The following is a 15,699-nucleotide window of genomic DNA, read 5'->3' on the forward strand; positions in this document are numbered from 1 at the left end:
TAGAAGAGAGAAAGAGGCTCATGAGCTGTGTGGGGTCTGGATGCGTCTTACAAAGTGCCAAATGCCTTCAGCTTCCACTGGAAATCAAAGGAATCCAGGGCCTTATAGTATCACCTTCTTAAAAATGTTTGGTTTTATATTAGGAAAAATCTTAGCAATCCTATCATTAGCGATTAGTTAAACGTTTCCTTTGTTTCTGAGGAAAAGCTTGTGGAAAGGAGCAAGTAATGGAATGCAAAGAAGGTTCCCTTAACTGTATTGTAATGTGACAGCAACACTATTTCATTATGCTCTTTAATTTTATTTGAGAGACTTTCTTTCCCAGCTTTAAAAATAAAAAGCAACTTGTCTTTATTTCAGATGACTCTCTTGAGAAATTTCAAACCAGTTGAGCCAGACCGAATTTTGCATGGCTTTTTTTTTTTTTTTTCCTAATGTGAACTCCTCCAGCAGGAACACATTTGAGATCCAAAAGCAAGTTTTACTCATGAGATGAGCCAAATTTATGTCTAAGCTCTCCAGAAGGGCCCTGCTGCTCAGATTTTTTTCACATAAGAATTTGTAATTTTGTTGGAATACTTGCAGACTTTCCGAACAATTATTCCAAAAGTTTGCTTTCTGCCCCATAAATCATGGTACATTTGTTTAATTTTATCACAGTTACTAAAAGACCAAACTTCCTTCTTCCCCCCCCCCCCCTTACATTTTACTTCTAATGCAATCTGTGTATGGTTAAAGTTTGTGAAGTACAATATAATTATACTCACTTTCTGTTTTCTTAATGACCCTGTCATTCCTTATGATTTAACTCCACTGCTGATTAATGGAAGTATTATTAGTAGAATGTACCCCAAAGTATACAGCAGCCTAAAGAAATGTCACTTTTGCATATGCTAGCCAAATTAACTGAAAATCTTGTAAGTTACTATGGTGGGTATACACTAAAGAGCTGAACTTTAATATACAGTAGGAATGGGATTTTACAACCTCCTTTTCCTCCACCATTCTAAATATATTAAAAGTGTCTCTTAGCACTGAAATACTGTTGCATTATCAAATGTAATAGAAAGATGTTTCAAAACAGTATTAGAATTTATGTTGTCAATGTGAGAGAATAGAAAGTGCCACCCCAGCTGCAGTGGAAGCCAGTGTTGTAGACGGAAGGTCATCTCCCCCCATACAACATTTTGAGCCTTTTGTTCAGACCAGTACCCAGTGACATCCTTTTGTAGCCATCTGTATACACAAACTGATGCTCACTGAGATTAGTCCACCAGAAGTCAGGCTCCTGCGCAAAGGCTGAAAGAAGGGGTTGTATAAATATAGGCTTTGATCATGACAGAACAAGAAATTGGCTGCAAAACTAACAAGCAGTGTTGCTTTTAATTGTCATTTTGGAATATTTAGTTTGCTGGTGTGGTCCGATTTTTTAGACAAATGCATGCTGCCCTCTAGTGCTGATGCTCTCTGCTTGAAGCTGACTGACGAGAGGGGAGCCAGGGAGAGGGTCTGTTTTGGTGGGGAGTGGCCTTTTGCTTGGTTACAAAATTACTAGTCCAGTTTGGGGTATTTGGTCGTTAATAGAAAGTAATTAAGCCCCCGTGACATTGATTTAGAGATGAAGAGTATTTAACAGATATAACTTGACTTGCACTGATATTTATAGACATTCGTTCTGCCTTTACTACTTATATTTAGACTATATATGAGAGAATGAGATATATGAAGAAGTATTTTAAATAGATTAAAAGAACCCATACTTCCTTCCCTCCATCTCTTTCAAGGGTATTGTGTACATTCAAATGTAAGCATCAGTTCACCCATAATAATTGGCATGCTGATGCTTTCTGTGCACTTGGATTTCTTTGACTGCAATATCTAGCTGACTATCCAATTTATGTGTCTGAGTAATTAAAAAAAATGCTTGAATTTTTTACCTCATTCAACAGTAAATATTCTGCTGTAAAGTCAGCATTAATTCCATCCATAACATTATTTGAGAGTGCAAAAATGTTAAAGAAGCAGAAAAGAGACAAAAGCATTTGGGGTTTTTGTTTGGTGCATTTTGCTTCATTTTCACTAGAGAGAGACATCCTCCCTCTTCCCCTCCCCTCCCCCCCCAACATATTTCTCTGATGATGGTTACAATAAGCATGGAAAGATTCCAAAGCAATCCAAGTGTAGGACCTTAAATTGTAACAATGATACCCAGAGGAGTACGGAACTGGTTAATGGTTTAAAGTATTATGCCCTAAATGCTCCTATTTTAGCCAACAGTAGAGAATCTGTAGACAGCACATGCCCAGATCAAAGCTGATCATGTCAATGTCATTCAAGGAGGGAGAGATACCCTCATTTCCCCCTTCTCTCCCCCCTACCCATTTTAAACAAAGTATGACATCTGAGGAACAGTGTGTTGATTGTTCCACTGCCAGGATACGCATAATGGAAACATTAGCTCCAAGATAACTTTTAATCTGTCAGCCTAATGGCTCCTTAATGTGTAGAGGGCTTTAAATGTATGTCAGCCAGGGCTGTATAAAGTAATATAGTTTGTGGCCTGAATGGATCTAGATGACTCTGCACCATGACACAATATGGTTTATTATTAAGTATCAGCTCATCAGCTTATTCCCACGGACTTGGACAAGCTTCTCAATTTTCCAGTAACAGATTATGTGAGAAAAAGCTTGCAGTGCATTTTTTTTCTCTCCCCTCACCCCCACTTTTCTTTTCCTTGTACCTTTTTTTTTCTTTTTCCCTTTTCCAAATTACAAGTTTCATCCCCAGCTGCACTGGGAGCCCTGAAGTGTATTTACAGCAGGCTGCACTTTATCACACATCAGCTTGACTGCTAGTTTACACTGGACATTTATGCAGCTCCCTTGGCCCGGGATACAAACTTCACATCTTTGTATTCCTATCACCTTCACTGCAAATTTTTCCAACATCCTCTCCCTGTTGACTGCTTTCCTTCCCCTCCCCTACTCTCACTTCCCCATATACTCCCTCTTCCCCCCCTGCCCCCCCATTCCTGTGAACAAGCCAGTGAGACATGACATGTCACAGTACTTGTCTGTGCAGGATACTTGCAATAATTCAGTGTCTTAGTTTGCCTGCTCTGATTCCACTCGGCTCTAGCTTAGTTATATAATTCCAACAGCATTGCTGTAGACAGATACTGAAAGGCACAAAATCAAATCTGTATTTCCTTTCAGTGTGAAAAACCACTTTGTACCCCATGCTGTAGGGTGTCCAGAGGAAAGTGTTATCACTTTTTGGCATCCCTGTGCAGGGAACAGAGCAAAGAGGTAATTCATCTTCCCTGGATGTGAAGGTTACCTTCTTTTATCATTGGCACCCACAGAGGGAAGGGAGAATCAGGATCAGCAGTTTGCTACTTAAGGAATGTTCTCTTCCTCTAGGAAACCTGCAACAGAGCACAGTTCCTAATCCATGGAGACCCCTTTGGGAGTATATGGCGGCCACTCTCTGAGTATTGTGGTCATGGTGTAGGAATTCTGCTTTTGCTATAGTGAGCTCTGTCCTCATCCTTCTCAAACACAACCTGATCCCTTTATGCACAGATAGTTCCATAGGAATTATGCATTATTTTTGCTTATGTTTAATGTTTCTATCCTCTTAAAAATAATTCATTTATTGCATAAAGGAAGTTAATATTTGTGCATTTTGTTATTTAGCTTTTGTGAGTATTTTATGGTACTATTTTAGGGAGGGTTTTTTTTTTGTTTGTTTTGGTTTATTACTATGTTATTTCAGGCCTTTATAATATAACCTACAGCATTCAACTGTGTCCCAGGCAAAGGCATTCACTCCCTTAACTGTTGTATGCTTCTCTTTCTGTTGGTCCCTCTGTTCTGATTTAAGGAATCTAGATCCTGTGTCTTGACTCCAACCTGGAGCATTCTGGAAAATGTGGTTGCAACAAACGGATTCTGTTCTTTTCCTGCATCACATTGCAGTTTTTGAGCTCAACTGACAATAGTCTGTTTGCTGTGGCAGAGGAGTGGACCCCTCTAAGTTACATACCTGGCTGCTTTTGAGAGGACTTAATGACCCAAGTAATCCTTTACACCTCTTCTTATCTTCCAGGTGATCTCAGATTCCTGTGTCAGAGAGTTCATAAACTGGATCATATTCAATAGAAACAATTATTCTGTTCCACCAAAAGGCAACACGAAGTACAAAAAGTCTGTCCGTAATTCCCTCCCTTATTGTCCTATAAATTTATAGTTTTAAATTTTTTTTAAATTTGATCTAATTTACAGAACATGGACCAACAACATAACAAGCATTCTCATGATTTTTGGCTCTAACAGATCTCCAACACTAAAGGATTTCCTGATTCTAATTGCTCAAAATATTGCTCTTGTTTATAAAAATTTATTTCTACATAAACTGTGAAGGCCCACTTAGAAATAAATAAATGTCTGCAACTCAAAGGAGATGAATGAACCTTAGAAAACTGACTTGGAAAACACTCAGTATTTGCAGGGGGTGGGGAGTAGAAGGAGAGAAGAAAAAAAAAAATCCTTTTTTCTTCTGCATTTGTGAAGTACTTACCTGGTATTAGAGCCGTGAGACTCAGTAAAACTAAAAGTCCACTGCTTGGGTCCAAGTAAACTTCCTGGTTATTTCTTTTTTTCTTATCACTGTTCAATATTTAGACCCTCTAGTCTCCTCACCCTCTTCCAGGTTCCCACCCTTGCCTGCTTGGAAGCTTTGCATGGATCTCAATTTCAAGCTGATTTGGCTGAATGTCAGGCTAATGGTTTTGTGTGTTTGGCTTTTTGGGGGGCCTTTTGTTGTTGTTTGTTTTGCTTGGTTCCCCTGCTCCCCACCCCATTTTTGGGGGGGGTTGGGGTGGGGTTTGTTTTAATGTTTTTGTTGTTGTTGTTGTTGTTGTGGGTTTTTTTGTTTGTTTGTTTTTGGTTTGGTTGTGGGGTTTTGGTGGGTTTTTTCTTGGTTTTTTGTTTTTAATAATCAATTGGGGATTACAAAGCAAATATTTAGAAGAAGCAAACTTGGAAATATTTTGTAATTTTTACAGCATTCAGTTGATTCAGTATTCTTAATGCTGAATATTAAATAGCTCAGGTACAATTAGATGGAGTGATTTTCTTTTTAAACTAAAATGACTGTGGTAGTATGTATGCTTTAGTTCTGATTCAGTAGAAAAGAATAACCTATGTGCTATTGATGGTGAGAGGATTAGGCTCCTAATTTCTTGCAAATCTCTAGTACTTCAGTTCTCATGGAAAATCAAGGTAGAATTGACAATAAGTTGTCACCTAGACAACTAGATAAAATTGTTAGAATTTCCATGAAGATAAATATAAAATGTAAAATTAGCAAGCTCCTATACAAAAGGATTTTTTGCTTCAAACCAGCTTTAATATTCCCTTAGATGAAAAAGTTAAGAGTTCTAAATTAATTTGACTGAAGGAGGTCTTTTGCCTAAACCAGCAGCATTGCAGACTTGAAACTGTTTGTTGATAGGTATTTATTCTCCTCTAAATGTTGTAGGTAGGGAATTATTTTCCTTTAAAGAAATATTATATTAATATTTAAGGGAATCTTTGAACTTCTGTTCGTTAATTGTAGAATATGCCCAAGTGCCTATGAAAAAAATTATAATGGTATTGATATTTCATTCTGAAGAGTCTCAAAACAATTTCCAGATTGGTAGTATAACCACACTGAAATGCACCCAGCTTCTTGGTGGAACATGGCAGCTGTTTAATAGCCCATAGCAAAACTATACAACAGCACGTTGTGGAAAAAGAGATGAATATGGATCAACTACAAATTGGCAGTGGAGGATTTAGGTACTGTACTCAAAGTTAGGAGAAGTGGAATTCTGCTAGAATACTGAGTCTGTTTATGAAGTGCTACACTTTGTCAGACCACAGCTCCCCGTGCGAAAGACAGGCAAAAGACTGTGTGCTAAAATGTAATCCTTGATGTATACTGTAGACCAGTGTGTTTGACAAACAAATTTAATTGTGAATACTTTGCTGTTTACACTTGTAGAGGGGTTTATTAAAAACATTTGATGTTAAAATGGGTGCCTGAGGGGAATCTTGGGCAGATGTGGCAATAGGTTTTGATGGGGGTGGCAAAAGTGTTGGCTCAATTACATAGTTTTAGGAATTACTTTTATAAAAAACTACATGCTACTGGAGAAGGCTGTGCTGCTAAGAGCTGCCCCAGGTATGAGGGTTGAAAGGTAGCTGGTTTGGGGTGGTTTTTTTTTTTTTTTATAGATGGAGAGCATTTATTTGCTAGGGAAAAGAAAGGCAATAAGATGCTTCTAGATAGCATTCCCTTAAGTCCCTGTTGGCCTGAGCTAGATTTTGACTTGTGACTGAAGTTGTATGATCTGTAGGTCTAGCACATCTAGACCAACTTCTTTGTGCCATTTTCCATATAATAAATAAAGACTTGTAAACTTTTCTTGCTCTAGGAGAGTATATGGAGGTCCAACTACACCATAGCTCTCTGCAACATACGCCAGATTTAAAAGGAGCAAACATGACTTGAATAATTTTTCATGAGCTTTAGTATGCATGTAGGCATTTATTTATTTATTTTGATAATTGGGTTTTCCCCCAGCTAAGGAAAAGCTGGTGTTGCTGACATTACAATGTGTTTGTGAAGAAAGACTGATACCACAACACATGCAAGCAATGGCAAGGTCATTACTTACCCAGCATAATTAGAACATCCATTACAAAGAGGAAAAAACATTTAAAAGATAAAGAGTGAATTTAAAAATTATTCTTCCCAATGTATTTTTTTCCCCATAATTATAGTTTTAACAGCTTGTGGTGATGTTAAAAGCAGCTACTAAAGAAAAATTAGAAGCCTCATTCGGGAAAGATGATGCCTCAAGAGACCTTGTGTTGTTATTTCTAAAGAACCACGAGCAGAAACCTCATTCAGGATGCTGTGTGTTGTTTTGATGTATAGGGGGTATAGTTAGCTAATTATGGCAAATGCTGGATATTTTAATTAAAAAACACCACAACAGCCACAGATGTATTGTTTCCCCCTTATTCCTCCCCTTGTCTGTGTGCAAAAATACAAGTATACTCCTGCCCCTCCACTGCAAGGAATTAATGCCATAGCAGATAGGCAGGAGAGAAGCAGTAGGTTTCCTAAATTCATATGTGACATATCTTAGCATAAAAAATTCTCATTACAGCACACAAGCCTGTTGTACTTTTCTGAGTTTTCTGTGGTTGCCGAAGGGAGGTGGGAAATGGAGAGGAAAAACAAAACAAAAAAACCAGCTAGTCACCACATGTAATTTATGAGCAAGATTATTGTTTTACAAATAACCTTCATGATAAGTAATATCTCATGGCAACATTTTCAACCGTGCTTTTATCAAGACTCTCTGAGCGGTGTGTATAATATGCCGGGCAATTGAATCACAGCTGTGTGCCTGGGTAGGGAATCTCTGCGGAGACAACACTTCCTTAATTTAAACAATTGTAGGCTGCAGGAGTTCAAAAATTTCAGCTGACTTTAACTGTCACTAGCCCAAGCACCTTTATCCCCAGGCGAGCAGCAGCAGCTGGATTTCATTTCCTGCTGCCAGACTGTCCGACATCTTTGCTGAACATCCCGGGAACTGAGCGTCTTTACTTTAAGGATTTTATTCAAGGTGACAGCTCCTCACACTTTAGCGTTCAGATCACCTCAAGTAGCTGAGATATCAGTGAAAATGAGAGCACTTCTCCTGCAAACTCCAAATTTAGATTGACTGAGGTTATCCTTAGGCCTCTAGACCCAGCCTCCACAACAGCACAGGCCTGCCAGTAACTTTAAAACTACAGTGGAGTTTGTAATGATGTCTGGGGAGAAATATTCCGCCGGAGCAGTGGAGGATACTTTAAGCGATAGGAAATGATGTCAGATTTAGTTAGGGCTGGAGACAGTGTTAGAATATACTTGGCATAATATGGCACCGGTATCTCTGTCAGCATCTCTGTTTTCTGTCACTGCACACAATCCCAGGCCTGTCTGTATCCCTGACAGTGTCTTTTCAGATCAGGTTATTGCCAACTCAGAGACTGGCTCAGTGCAGCACCATACAGCCCCCTTTGTTTGAAGTCTGCCCTTTTGTCATTAATGCACTTGATGTCTATTTAAATCTGACGGTGAATGCAGTATCTGTTTTCCTGTCAAGAGATCATTGACAATATTAATACCTCATGTCCTTGCCTCATTTTCTAAGCACTGACACCTAGCCACAGTCTCCAGCATTCATCAAACAGCACTCTCTCACCAGCATCTCTATAAACAGTCTTGCTTCCAGTCCTTAAGAACTGTGGCAGACCTCAAATGAGACTTTTATCAATGCTAGTGAAAAAGGAGTCTGAAGAATGCCATTAATAAACTGTATCCTGTACATTTAGAGCTCTAAATGGTCTTGTTACCAATCTAATGCCTGCTGCAGGTAGACTTGGACTATCATCTGTTTGAGGGGTGGAGGGGAGGGAAAACCTTGTTTTTCGTTAGGCGCTTGGTTAGGAATGATAATATCATCCCTTGAATGTGGAAACTACTCCACTAGTGAAATTATTGGAGAAAGTTCTGTGGAAGAGGGAAAAGGGGTTGGGCACTGCACAGTAGAGTCCCCCCATTTGTGTAATGCTTAAGAGGGATGTGTTATTCACAACAAATGACAGGCCTATCAATTCCTCTGCTTCCAGCAGGCTCCACCCCTTGCTCCCTTCCACACCCACCCCCCCCCCCCCCCCCGAATGTGTTTCTATCCTGATGTCTTAGAAGGAAAGAAGAGCATGGGTTAACATTAATCGTGCACAGCCCATTCCTTCCAAGGCTGTAGTTGCTTATCTGATGCATGTTAGACACAAAAAATAAAAGCTTTTATACTGAATTCATAGTGCAAGATGGCACAGTATTTGGTATGTGAGTCCTGGAAAGCTAAAACAGCAATGAATTGAGGATCTGCTCCTCCCCCATCTTTATCCTTTATGTAAGACAGTATTTGTCTCCTTTGGGCTAGGTTATGTTTGCCCTTATGGGGATGAGCTAGGTACACTGAAATGTCTGCTGTGTTAAGACACTCCCAAGTAGAGGAGACCCTTTCACGTCCCTTCCATGCATGGGAGTTGACTTTAATTTGACTATACGTGCATAAGAGCACAAAGAACAGCTCAGTTAGTAAGATTTAGCATCTTTGAGGATGTTCACAGGTGGGATGTGACTGAATCGACACTTTTATATACCACTTAGTACCACCAGAGGGGATGCTTTTGAATAAGGTACTGGGATCTGCAGGTATGTCTCTCACTCACAGCAGTTAAGCCTTCCTCAGGCATCTTGCCACCTGTACACACTAAGAATAATGTGCCTAGTCTCTCAAAAGCAGTATTCTGATTAATTTTTGAAAGCATCCTCTATTTACTAATATTTAGCATAATTTATAATTGCAATTTGTGCATGGCACGTGAGGCTTTGAGCAACCTGGAGTAGTGGAAAGTGTCCCTGCCTGTGACTGGGGGGGGTTGGAACTGGATGACCTTTAAGGTGCATTTCAAACCCAAATCATTCCATATTGTTTGAAGAGCTATTTTGGAGATGTCTTTTATGAAATTTTTATTTGTATTTCTGGGAAAAACACTGGAGTCTGGAGGGCTAACTGTTAGGAATTCTCAAGTTCTAAGAAACCAATGACTTCCCACAAGAATTTCAGCTGGTCACTTCATTTCTCTAAAGCAGGGATGGCTTTAGGTGCTTGCAGGATGACTTTGTGAAAGTTTGAAAGGTTTTTCCTGGATCCACATGAAACTGTAGCTATTTGCTACTTTTTTTTTTTTGTTTTAATTTTCAGGAAAACCCTGTAAATGTGTAGCAGGGAGATTGCATAGAGTACAAAATGCAACTTCAACCCAGACTTTCTGGTTTTCAAAAGCAAGAAAGGGGTGTTTTGATTTAAAATACAGTGTATGATGTTTCAGTGTTATGTCATTCCATTTTTGAAGGCCCTTGTGGATGTATGTTTTGCATACATCCATGTATTTAAACACGTGTTTTCCCAGTGGATTCAAAACTGCTGACTGAAATAGTAATACTGAATACAAATACGCAACCTTTATTTTGCAGGACAAGAGAAAATTGTTTCTTTCCTTCCTTCAAATTTCCCTAGTTATGTGTTTTATTTGCGTGTTATGCCATTGCCATCCTAATTGTAATTTATTTCTTTTTATTGCAGGTATTTTGGGAAAATGCCGTTACATTTACTATGGAAAACATTCCGAGGGCAACAGATTCATCCGAGATGACCAGCTATAAAACACAGCATTGTTTTGTGCCTCTCTAGTCCCTCCACATAAGAAGCACAAATTGCATCTAAATTTCAAGCATGTAACTAAAGTCCTCTAGTGCCTTCTGCTGACTTTGCCAAGCCTGTCAAGATCATCCTTCTATCTTAGTCTGAGTAGTCACATAGAGATTGACATGATTGCCTTTAAGCAGGTCCCATCCACCAGTGTGACAGACAGCTGCAGCGGAGCGCCCAACCTGACAGGAGGAGTACCGTGATGGATTGCCTGGTCCAATTGCTGCTTGCAGAAGAGCAGGGGTCACACCTGGTGCTTCAGTGAGCATGCTCCATCGGTTGGCGCTTTAGCAAATGCAGCGCATTTTATCTCCAGCTTGCCTGTTGAGTGAAAGTGGCTGGTAATATCAAAGTCTTTATAAAAGAGAGGCTATAATTTCAGATGAAAAAGCCCTTATCGGTTCTTTCACTTTTTTCCCTGTGAATTAAGTGCTTGTGTTTCTGTCATCTCGTATGTGCTTAGACAAATCCTTCACTGTGTTTTTTTGGTTTGGTGTTCCTCTACCCTCCCACCTCTAGATGAGCCTAGATAGATTATTTTTATTTCCAACATGGAAAAAAAAAAATATCCTGAAAATATTTTGGCCATGCAAAGTACTATCAATTTGTATAATTGTTTTTATGCAAAGGAAACAGATTTAAGCCATTTCACAAACAAAATTTGCTGATTCTTTAATTGCATCTCAACATTTGCGAAGTCTGACCTTCAGAAAAGCAATCATTGTTTCAGTGCTGCAGATTAGTGGCACAGCTTAACTGTACATACTTGGAAGAAGCCCTCAGTTGTGATATCGACAGTGTGTATTATTCCTGGTTTATTGCACAAGATAATTTTAATTTGTACAATGACAGCATTTAGAATTAAATGTTTAAATTTGAAAAGAAAGAAGTGCTTAAAAGGAATGATATATAATAAAATTGCCACCAAATAGGTATGATTATTCAGAGGAGAAAAAGTCAGTAAAAGTAACTGGTTGAATTAACATGATTAACAACCTGATTAATGTTACAGAGACAAGTTATTAACCCATTTTGATATCTATGTAAGAAAGGCTATTGTCAAATTTTTGGTGGAAAAAATAAAAATGCATGGCATATTTCCTGCTTTTTGATGAACAGGTTGGACATATTTAGAATCATGAACTTGTTAGTGTATAAAAAAAAAAATCCCAGTACTTCATGTATATCTTGTGTTAAGTGCCACTAGATACAATGGGATTAGCCAACGAATATGCAAAACTTCTGACCTTTGAACTGTTCCAAACCTGTGCATATTGGCTCTCAACTGAGAACCATCAATGTCTGCTGTTCTTGTCTTCGTTGAAGTTATTTGGTGGTCTTTATTCACTTACCTGGTTGAAAAAAATGTGAGGTTTTAGAAGTTGCCTACTTTGGGGGGCTATTGAGCTAGTGTTGCAGGTGGAAGTGAATTGGATATTGAAGCCAATCATTAAATCAAGTTTGACTGTTGAAAAGAATGAAACACTGGCAGAGTGACAAAGGAAAGCTTGCTGCTGCTGAACATTCCAGGCCTTATTCAGTAAATGCAAGGCTTCACTCACACTGAAAGTCTACAATAAATCTTTAACAGATACTTAAAGTCAGCAATGAATGTAGAAGGATCCAGTTCACACCACCTGTGGTTCAAATTGAGCTCTGAGCTGTTTGCCATACAAATTGGTGTCTGGGAAGCACATTTTGTCAATTTTTAATTCCTCTGCTATTGTCATAAATGGCTAGAAATGAAATGCCAATTCACATTAGAAGTCCTAGGAGATGTTAGATGAAGGGAAACTACATGCATCTCTTTAATCAACAATATTATTAGAAGTATTTAGGGCACTTGTCACTTGGTCACCAAAATAACAGCAATCCTAGTTCGTTCCTATCATACTGTGTGTTTTGAAGCCCCCACACACGTTGGCCATGGCATATCACAGGCAGCAGGGTTCTGAATAGGGGTGTTCAGAATAATCTGATGTCACTTTCAGTCTGGTTGTATATGTGTTCTTGTCTTTATAGAAGGCTTTAACGCTGCCTCAAACAATAAACAGCACTTGCAAACTGACCACATGATTTTTCCATCTTTATTTTGCTTGTTTACTTTTCCTAATGTCAAAAACATTTGTATCAGTTTTTGGAGTGTTTTCTGCCCAGCAAAGCTTTGGAGGCAAAAATATTTTTGGAATGAGATGTGATTAAGGTCACTTGAATTTTGATTTTTGCTTTCATTTCGGGGACTATAATACCTATAGTTAAATATGGTAAAGGCATAATTAAAATTTGCTCAAAGGGAATTCACATTAAATGTCTCTGATTCTGGAAGATCAAAAGAGTAATCTATGAATAACTATTTTATATTGCTAACATGTGTTAAGGTGTTATTTAGAAACAAGCATGGATGTTTATATTGTTTATGTTAACATCATTCTTTTTCAGTAAGTGGATATCAATTTTCAGGCGTCTTCTGCTGAAGTTCAGTTTTAAGAGACAGAAACTCTTTAAACCTGGGGCTGCTATCTACACTCAGCTCTTTCCTCACTGGAAACTGCAGCTGAATTTCTTAAGTGAACTGAGCATTGTTTAGGATGAAAGTTGCAGTGAAATTACCTCAGATTCCACTCTCTCTCCTTTACTCCCCCTTCTCCATGCATGGGTGCATCTTTTCAAGATTAACTAGGCTGTTAAAAATAAAAGATTTGCTGCAAAGCTATACGGGTTTATTCTATGATTTTAAAATTTTTAAAATTCTATGATTTTAAAATGTGTATCTTTCCAAGAAGCCACTGCATTCTTATTTTGTTGTGTTGTCACAAGAAAAATTTTGGCCAGCCATGTTTTGTGGCTGTGAACAAGGTTTGAGATTGAAGGTGTGTTTGAATAGGTAATCTTCAAATACTGAAATCTTTCTAAATAAACACCCAGATTTCAGTCTTATGTTCATTTTAGTCATGACCAGTACTTTAGCTTTTGGTAGATATCATGTCTTCTCAAGTGAAGATTAGGAGGCAGGTAGTTTTATTTGGAGCTGTTTGTAGTAGCTGTGCTTAATGCATGCCTAACTTTATGCATTGAAAATGTTAATTCCTAACCTTTTAATTAAAAATAAGGGAAAAAATCCTAATTACAATATTGAAGTGAAATTCTAAGATTAATGACCTTCAGTGAAAATCCTACTGTTATGGATACACAGACCCAACTTTATAGCAAACTGGCTCTAATTGAATGTGTTGCATGTATAAATGATTTATGGGATTGCTGAAAGTATGTTACCACTGAAACCACTTTTTTCTCCTTTGTTGCGGCTGAGACTCCAATTGTTTTTCTAGTATTTGCTTTACTCAAACTATGAGCCCCTTTGAAATCAATGTTTTTATCCGTTAGATGTAGGGGTAATGGTATTGGAAAGCTGGTATGCAGGTCCCTTTTTAATATATTTGATTCTCTGAACAGGACATTGCATGATTGCTGAATGTTCAATTCTCACATCTTTACAGGTGAAAAATCACTGTATGTTGGTCTAATGTTGCTCCCGTTTAAGTCAGAAGAAAGAAAAAAACCTGTCTGTGCTTTTGAAAATTCTTTCTTTTTCATTACAGGGTTCACTTGCTGCCAGTGGATATATTAATATTTTTTCATTCCTGTCAACAGTATAAGCATGTTGGGAAATGTTTACCCCCAGTAGAACTTTGCTAGATCAGCCGTTGTGGTGAAGTTCTGAATCATCCCATTTTATACTGACTCACAGTGAGTCTTGCCACATAATTCTTCTTTATGTGGTATGATAGTTGGCACATGAGTCTCTGCTTGCCCATTTTGGGAAAGTTTATTCTTTTTACTCTCTGTACAACTGTCTTTTTGCTTTTTTAAATGGTTGGCATATGTGGAAGAAAGAGGTGAAATTCAGCTTTCCAGAGGTGTAACCATATAGCCGAGATTGAGGCTGTATGTTTGACACTTAGATTTCTAAGTATCCATTTGCAGGATGGGTTTTGCATGGCTTGCTAGCTGTTGTCCTCTGTTCCTAAAGAACAGACCTTTCCTTTCTAGCTGTGTCCTTGTCTGCTTCAATTGCTATGTCATTGCTCTGCAAGGAAGTGATGGCATGAAATAGGTAAGTGCTCCCATTTTGTTTTTAAAGTGAAATTTCTGCTCCACTGCTTGTAGTATAACAATTGAAATGCATAGCGTTTACTTTTTCAGAGTTTTTATATGTACACCTAGTAACTGTTACCTCTTACTAGTCTTTTTCTGCTGTTCAGTTTAAATCTGTCTTCTGCATTCCCTTCTAATCCTAGTAATGGGAATAATATAAAACAAACAAGATATCATTGTGAGAAAATGACCATCTAAAGATGTTACTGTGGGACCATGCCTATGTAAACAACTCTGTGTGACAGGTGAGCATTTTTGTACACAAACACTGCTAAATGGCTTGAAGGCCTGAAATGTCTTCTGCTTTGGAGCATTCTTGGAGTTAGCCTGTGGTTATGAAAAACCAATATAGCCTTTGATTTCCTTTTGTCACTCTTGCAGTATTAGGTCATTAGAGAATGTTGTCTTACCTAAATGAATTAATGTTCATTTTACTTCTAATATTATCCAAATAACGTATCAAGATCTTGGATTATATGAGAGTTAGGCCCATGAAAAATGGCTTCTTCCAGTCATTTGTAGCCCATTCTTCAGTCTTTAGAGTATTTTCTTTGGCGATTGTTATGTGAGAATGTTCAAGATATATTCAGCACTACTACTTCATCAAAGGTAGTTGAATTTTCTGTATGCAGTACTAAAGCAGCTGAATCTTTCTAAAAGTTACCTTTTGGTTTAGGTGACTGATGGACTTGCCTCTGGTGGGGTTGTCAACCTAAAGCTGACCCTTTCTTAGAGTTGCTGACAGTTAGATTAAGGTTTCAGACCAGGATTTTCACAAGCCTTCAAGGAGCAGATATTTTTAAGGACAAGCTAAGTCGTGGTTATAGTACATTCACAAAATATCATCATCATCTCAGCATTTTAAGAAAACAGCATCTTGCAAAATATATTAAGTTCTAGGTTAGTCATGTTTATAGGTTTTAATGTAACATGTATTCTACAGTATCACATTACATGCAATGTTTGTGCTGTGAGTGCAAGTTCCTTGATGCGTTCAAAACATTCTCCCAGCATGAGTTTAAAATTTCTTGCAAATATTTTGCATTCTGATTGAAAGTTCTGCTGCCAATTCACAAACAAAACTGTAAAGTCTAGTTTTATCACAATCCAGAAGTATAACAGATCATCTCACCTCTCATCTGTAGATC

General features: G+C 38.1%; 1 protein-coding gene across 1 annotated transcript in view; it reads left to right on the forward strand.

Annotated features, from left to right (window-relative positions):
* Positions 1-12,464, forward strand: part of LRMDA (leucine rich melanocyte differentiation associated) — a 682,486-nt gene extending 670,022 nt beyond the window's left edge. Inside the window, exon 7 of the mRNA XM_065670688.1 lies at positions 10,271-12,464. Coding sequence (XP_065526760.1) covers positions 10,271-10,350 — 80 coding nt within the window. The 3' untranslated portion in view covers positions 10,351-12,464. The remainder of the gene's footprint in view (positions 1-10,270) is intronic.
* Positions 12,465-15,699: the final 3,235 nt, after the last annotated feature.

This window comes from Lathamus discolor, chromosome 3, assembly GCF_037157495.1.
Source record: "Lathamus discolor isolate bLatDis1 chromosome 3, bLatDis1.hap1, whole genome shotgun sequence".
NCBI lineage: Eukaryota > Metazoa > Chordata > Aves > Psittaciformes > Psittacidae > Lathamus > Lathamus discolor.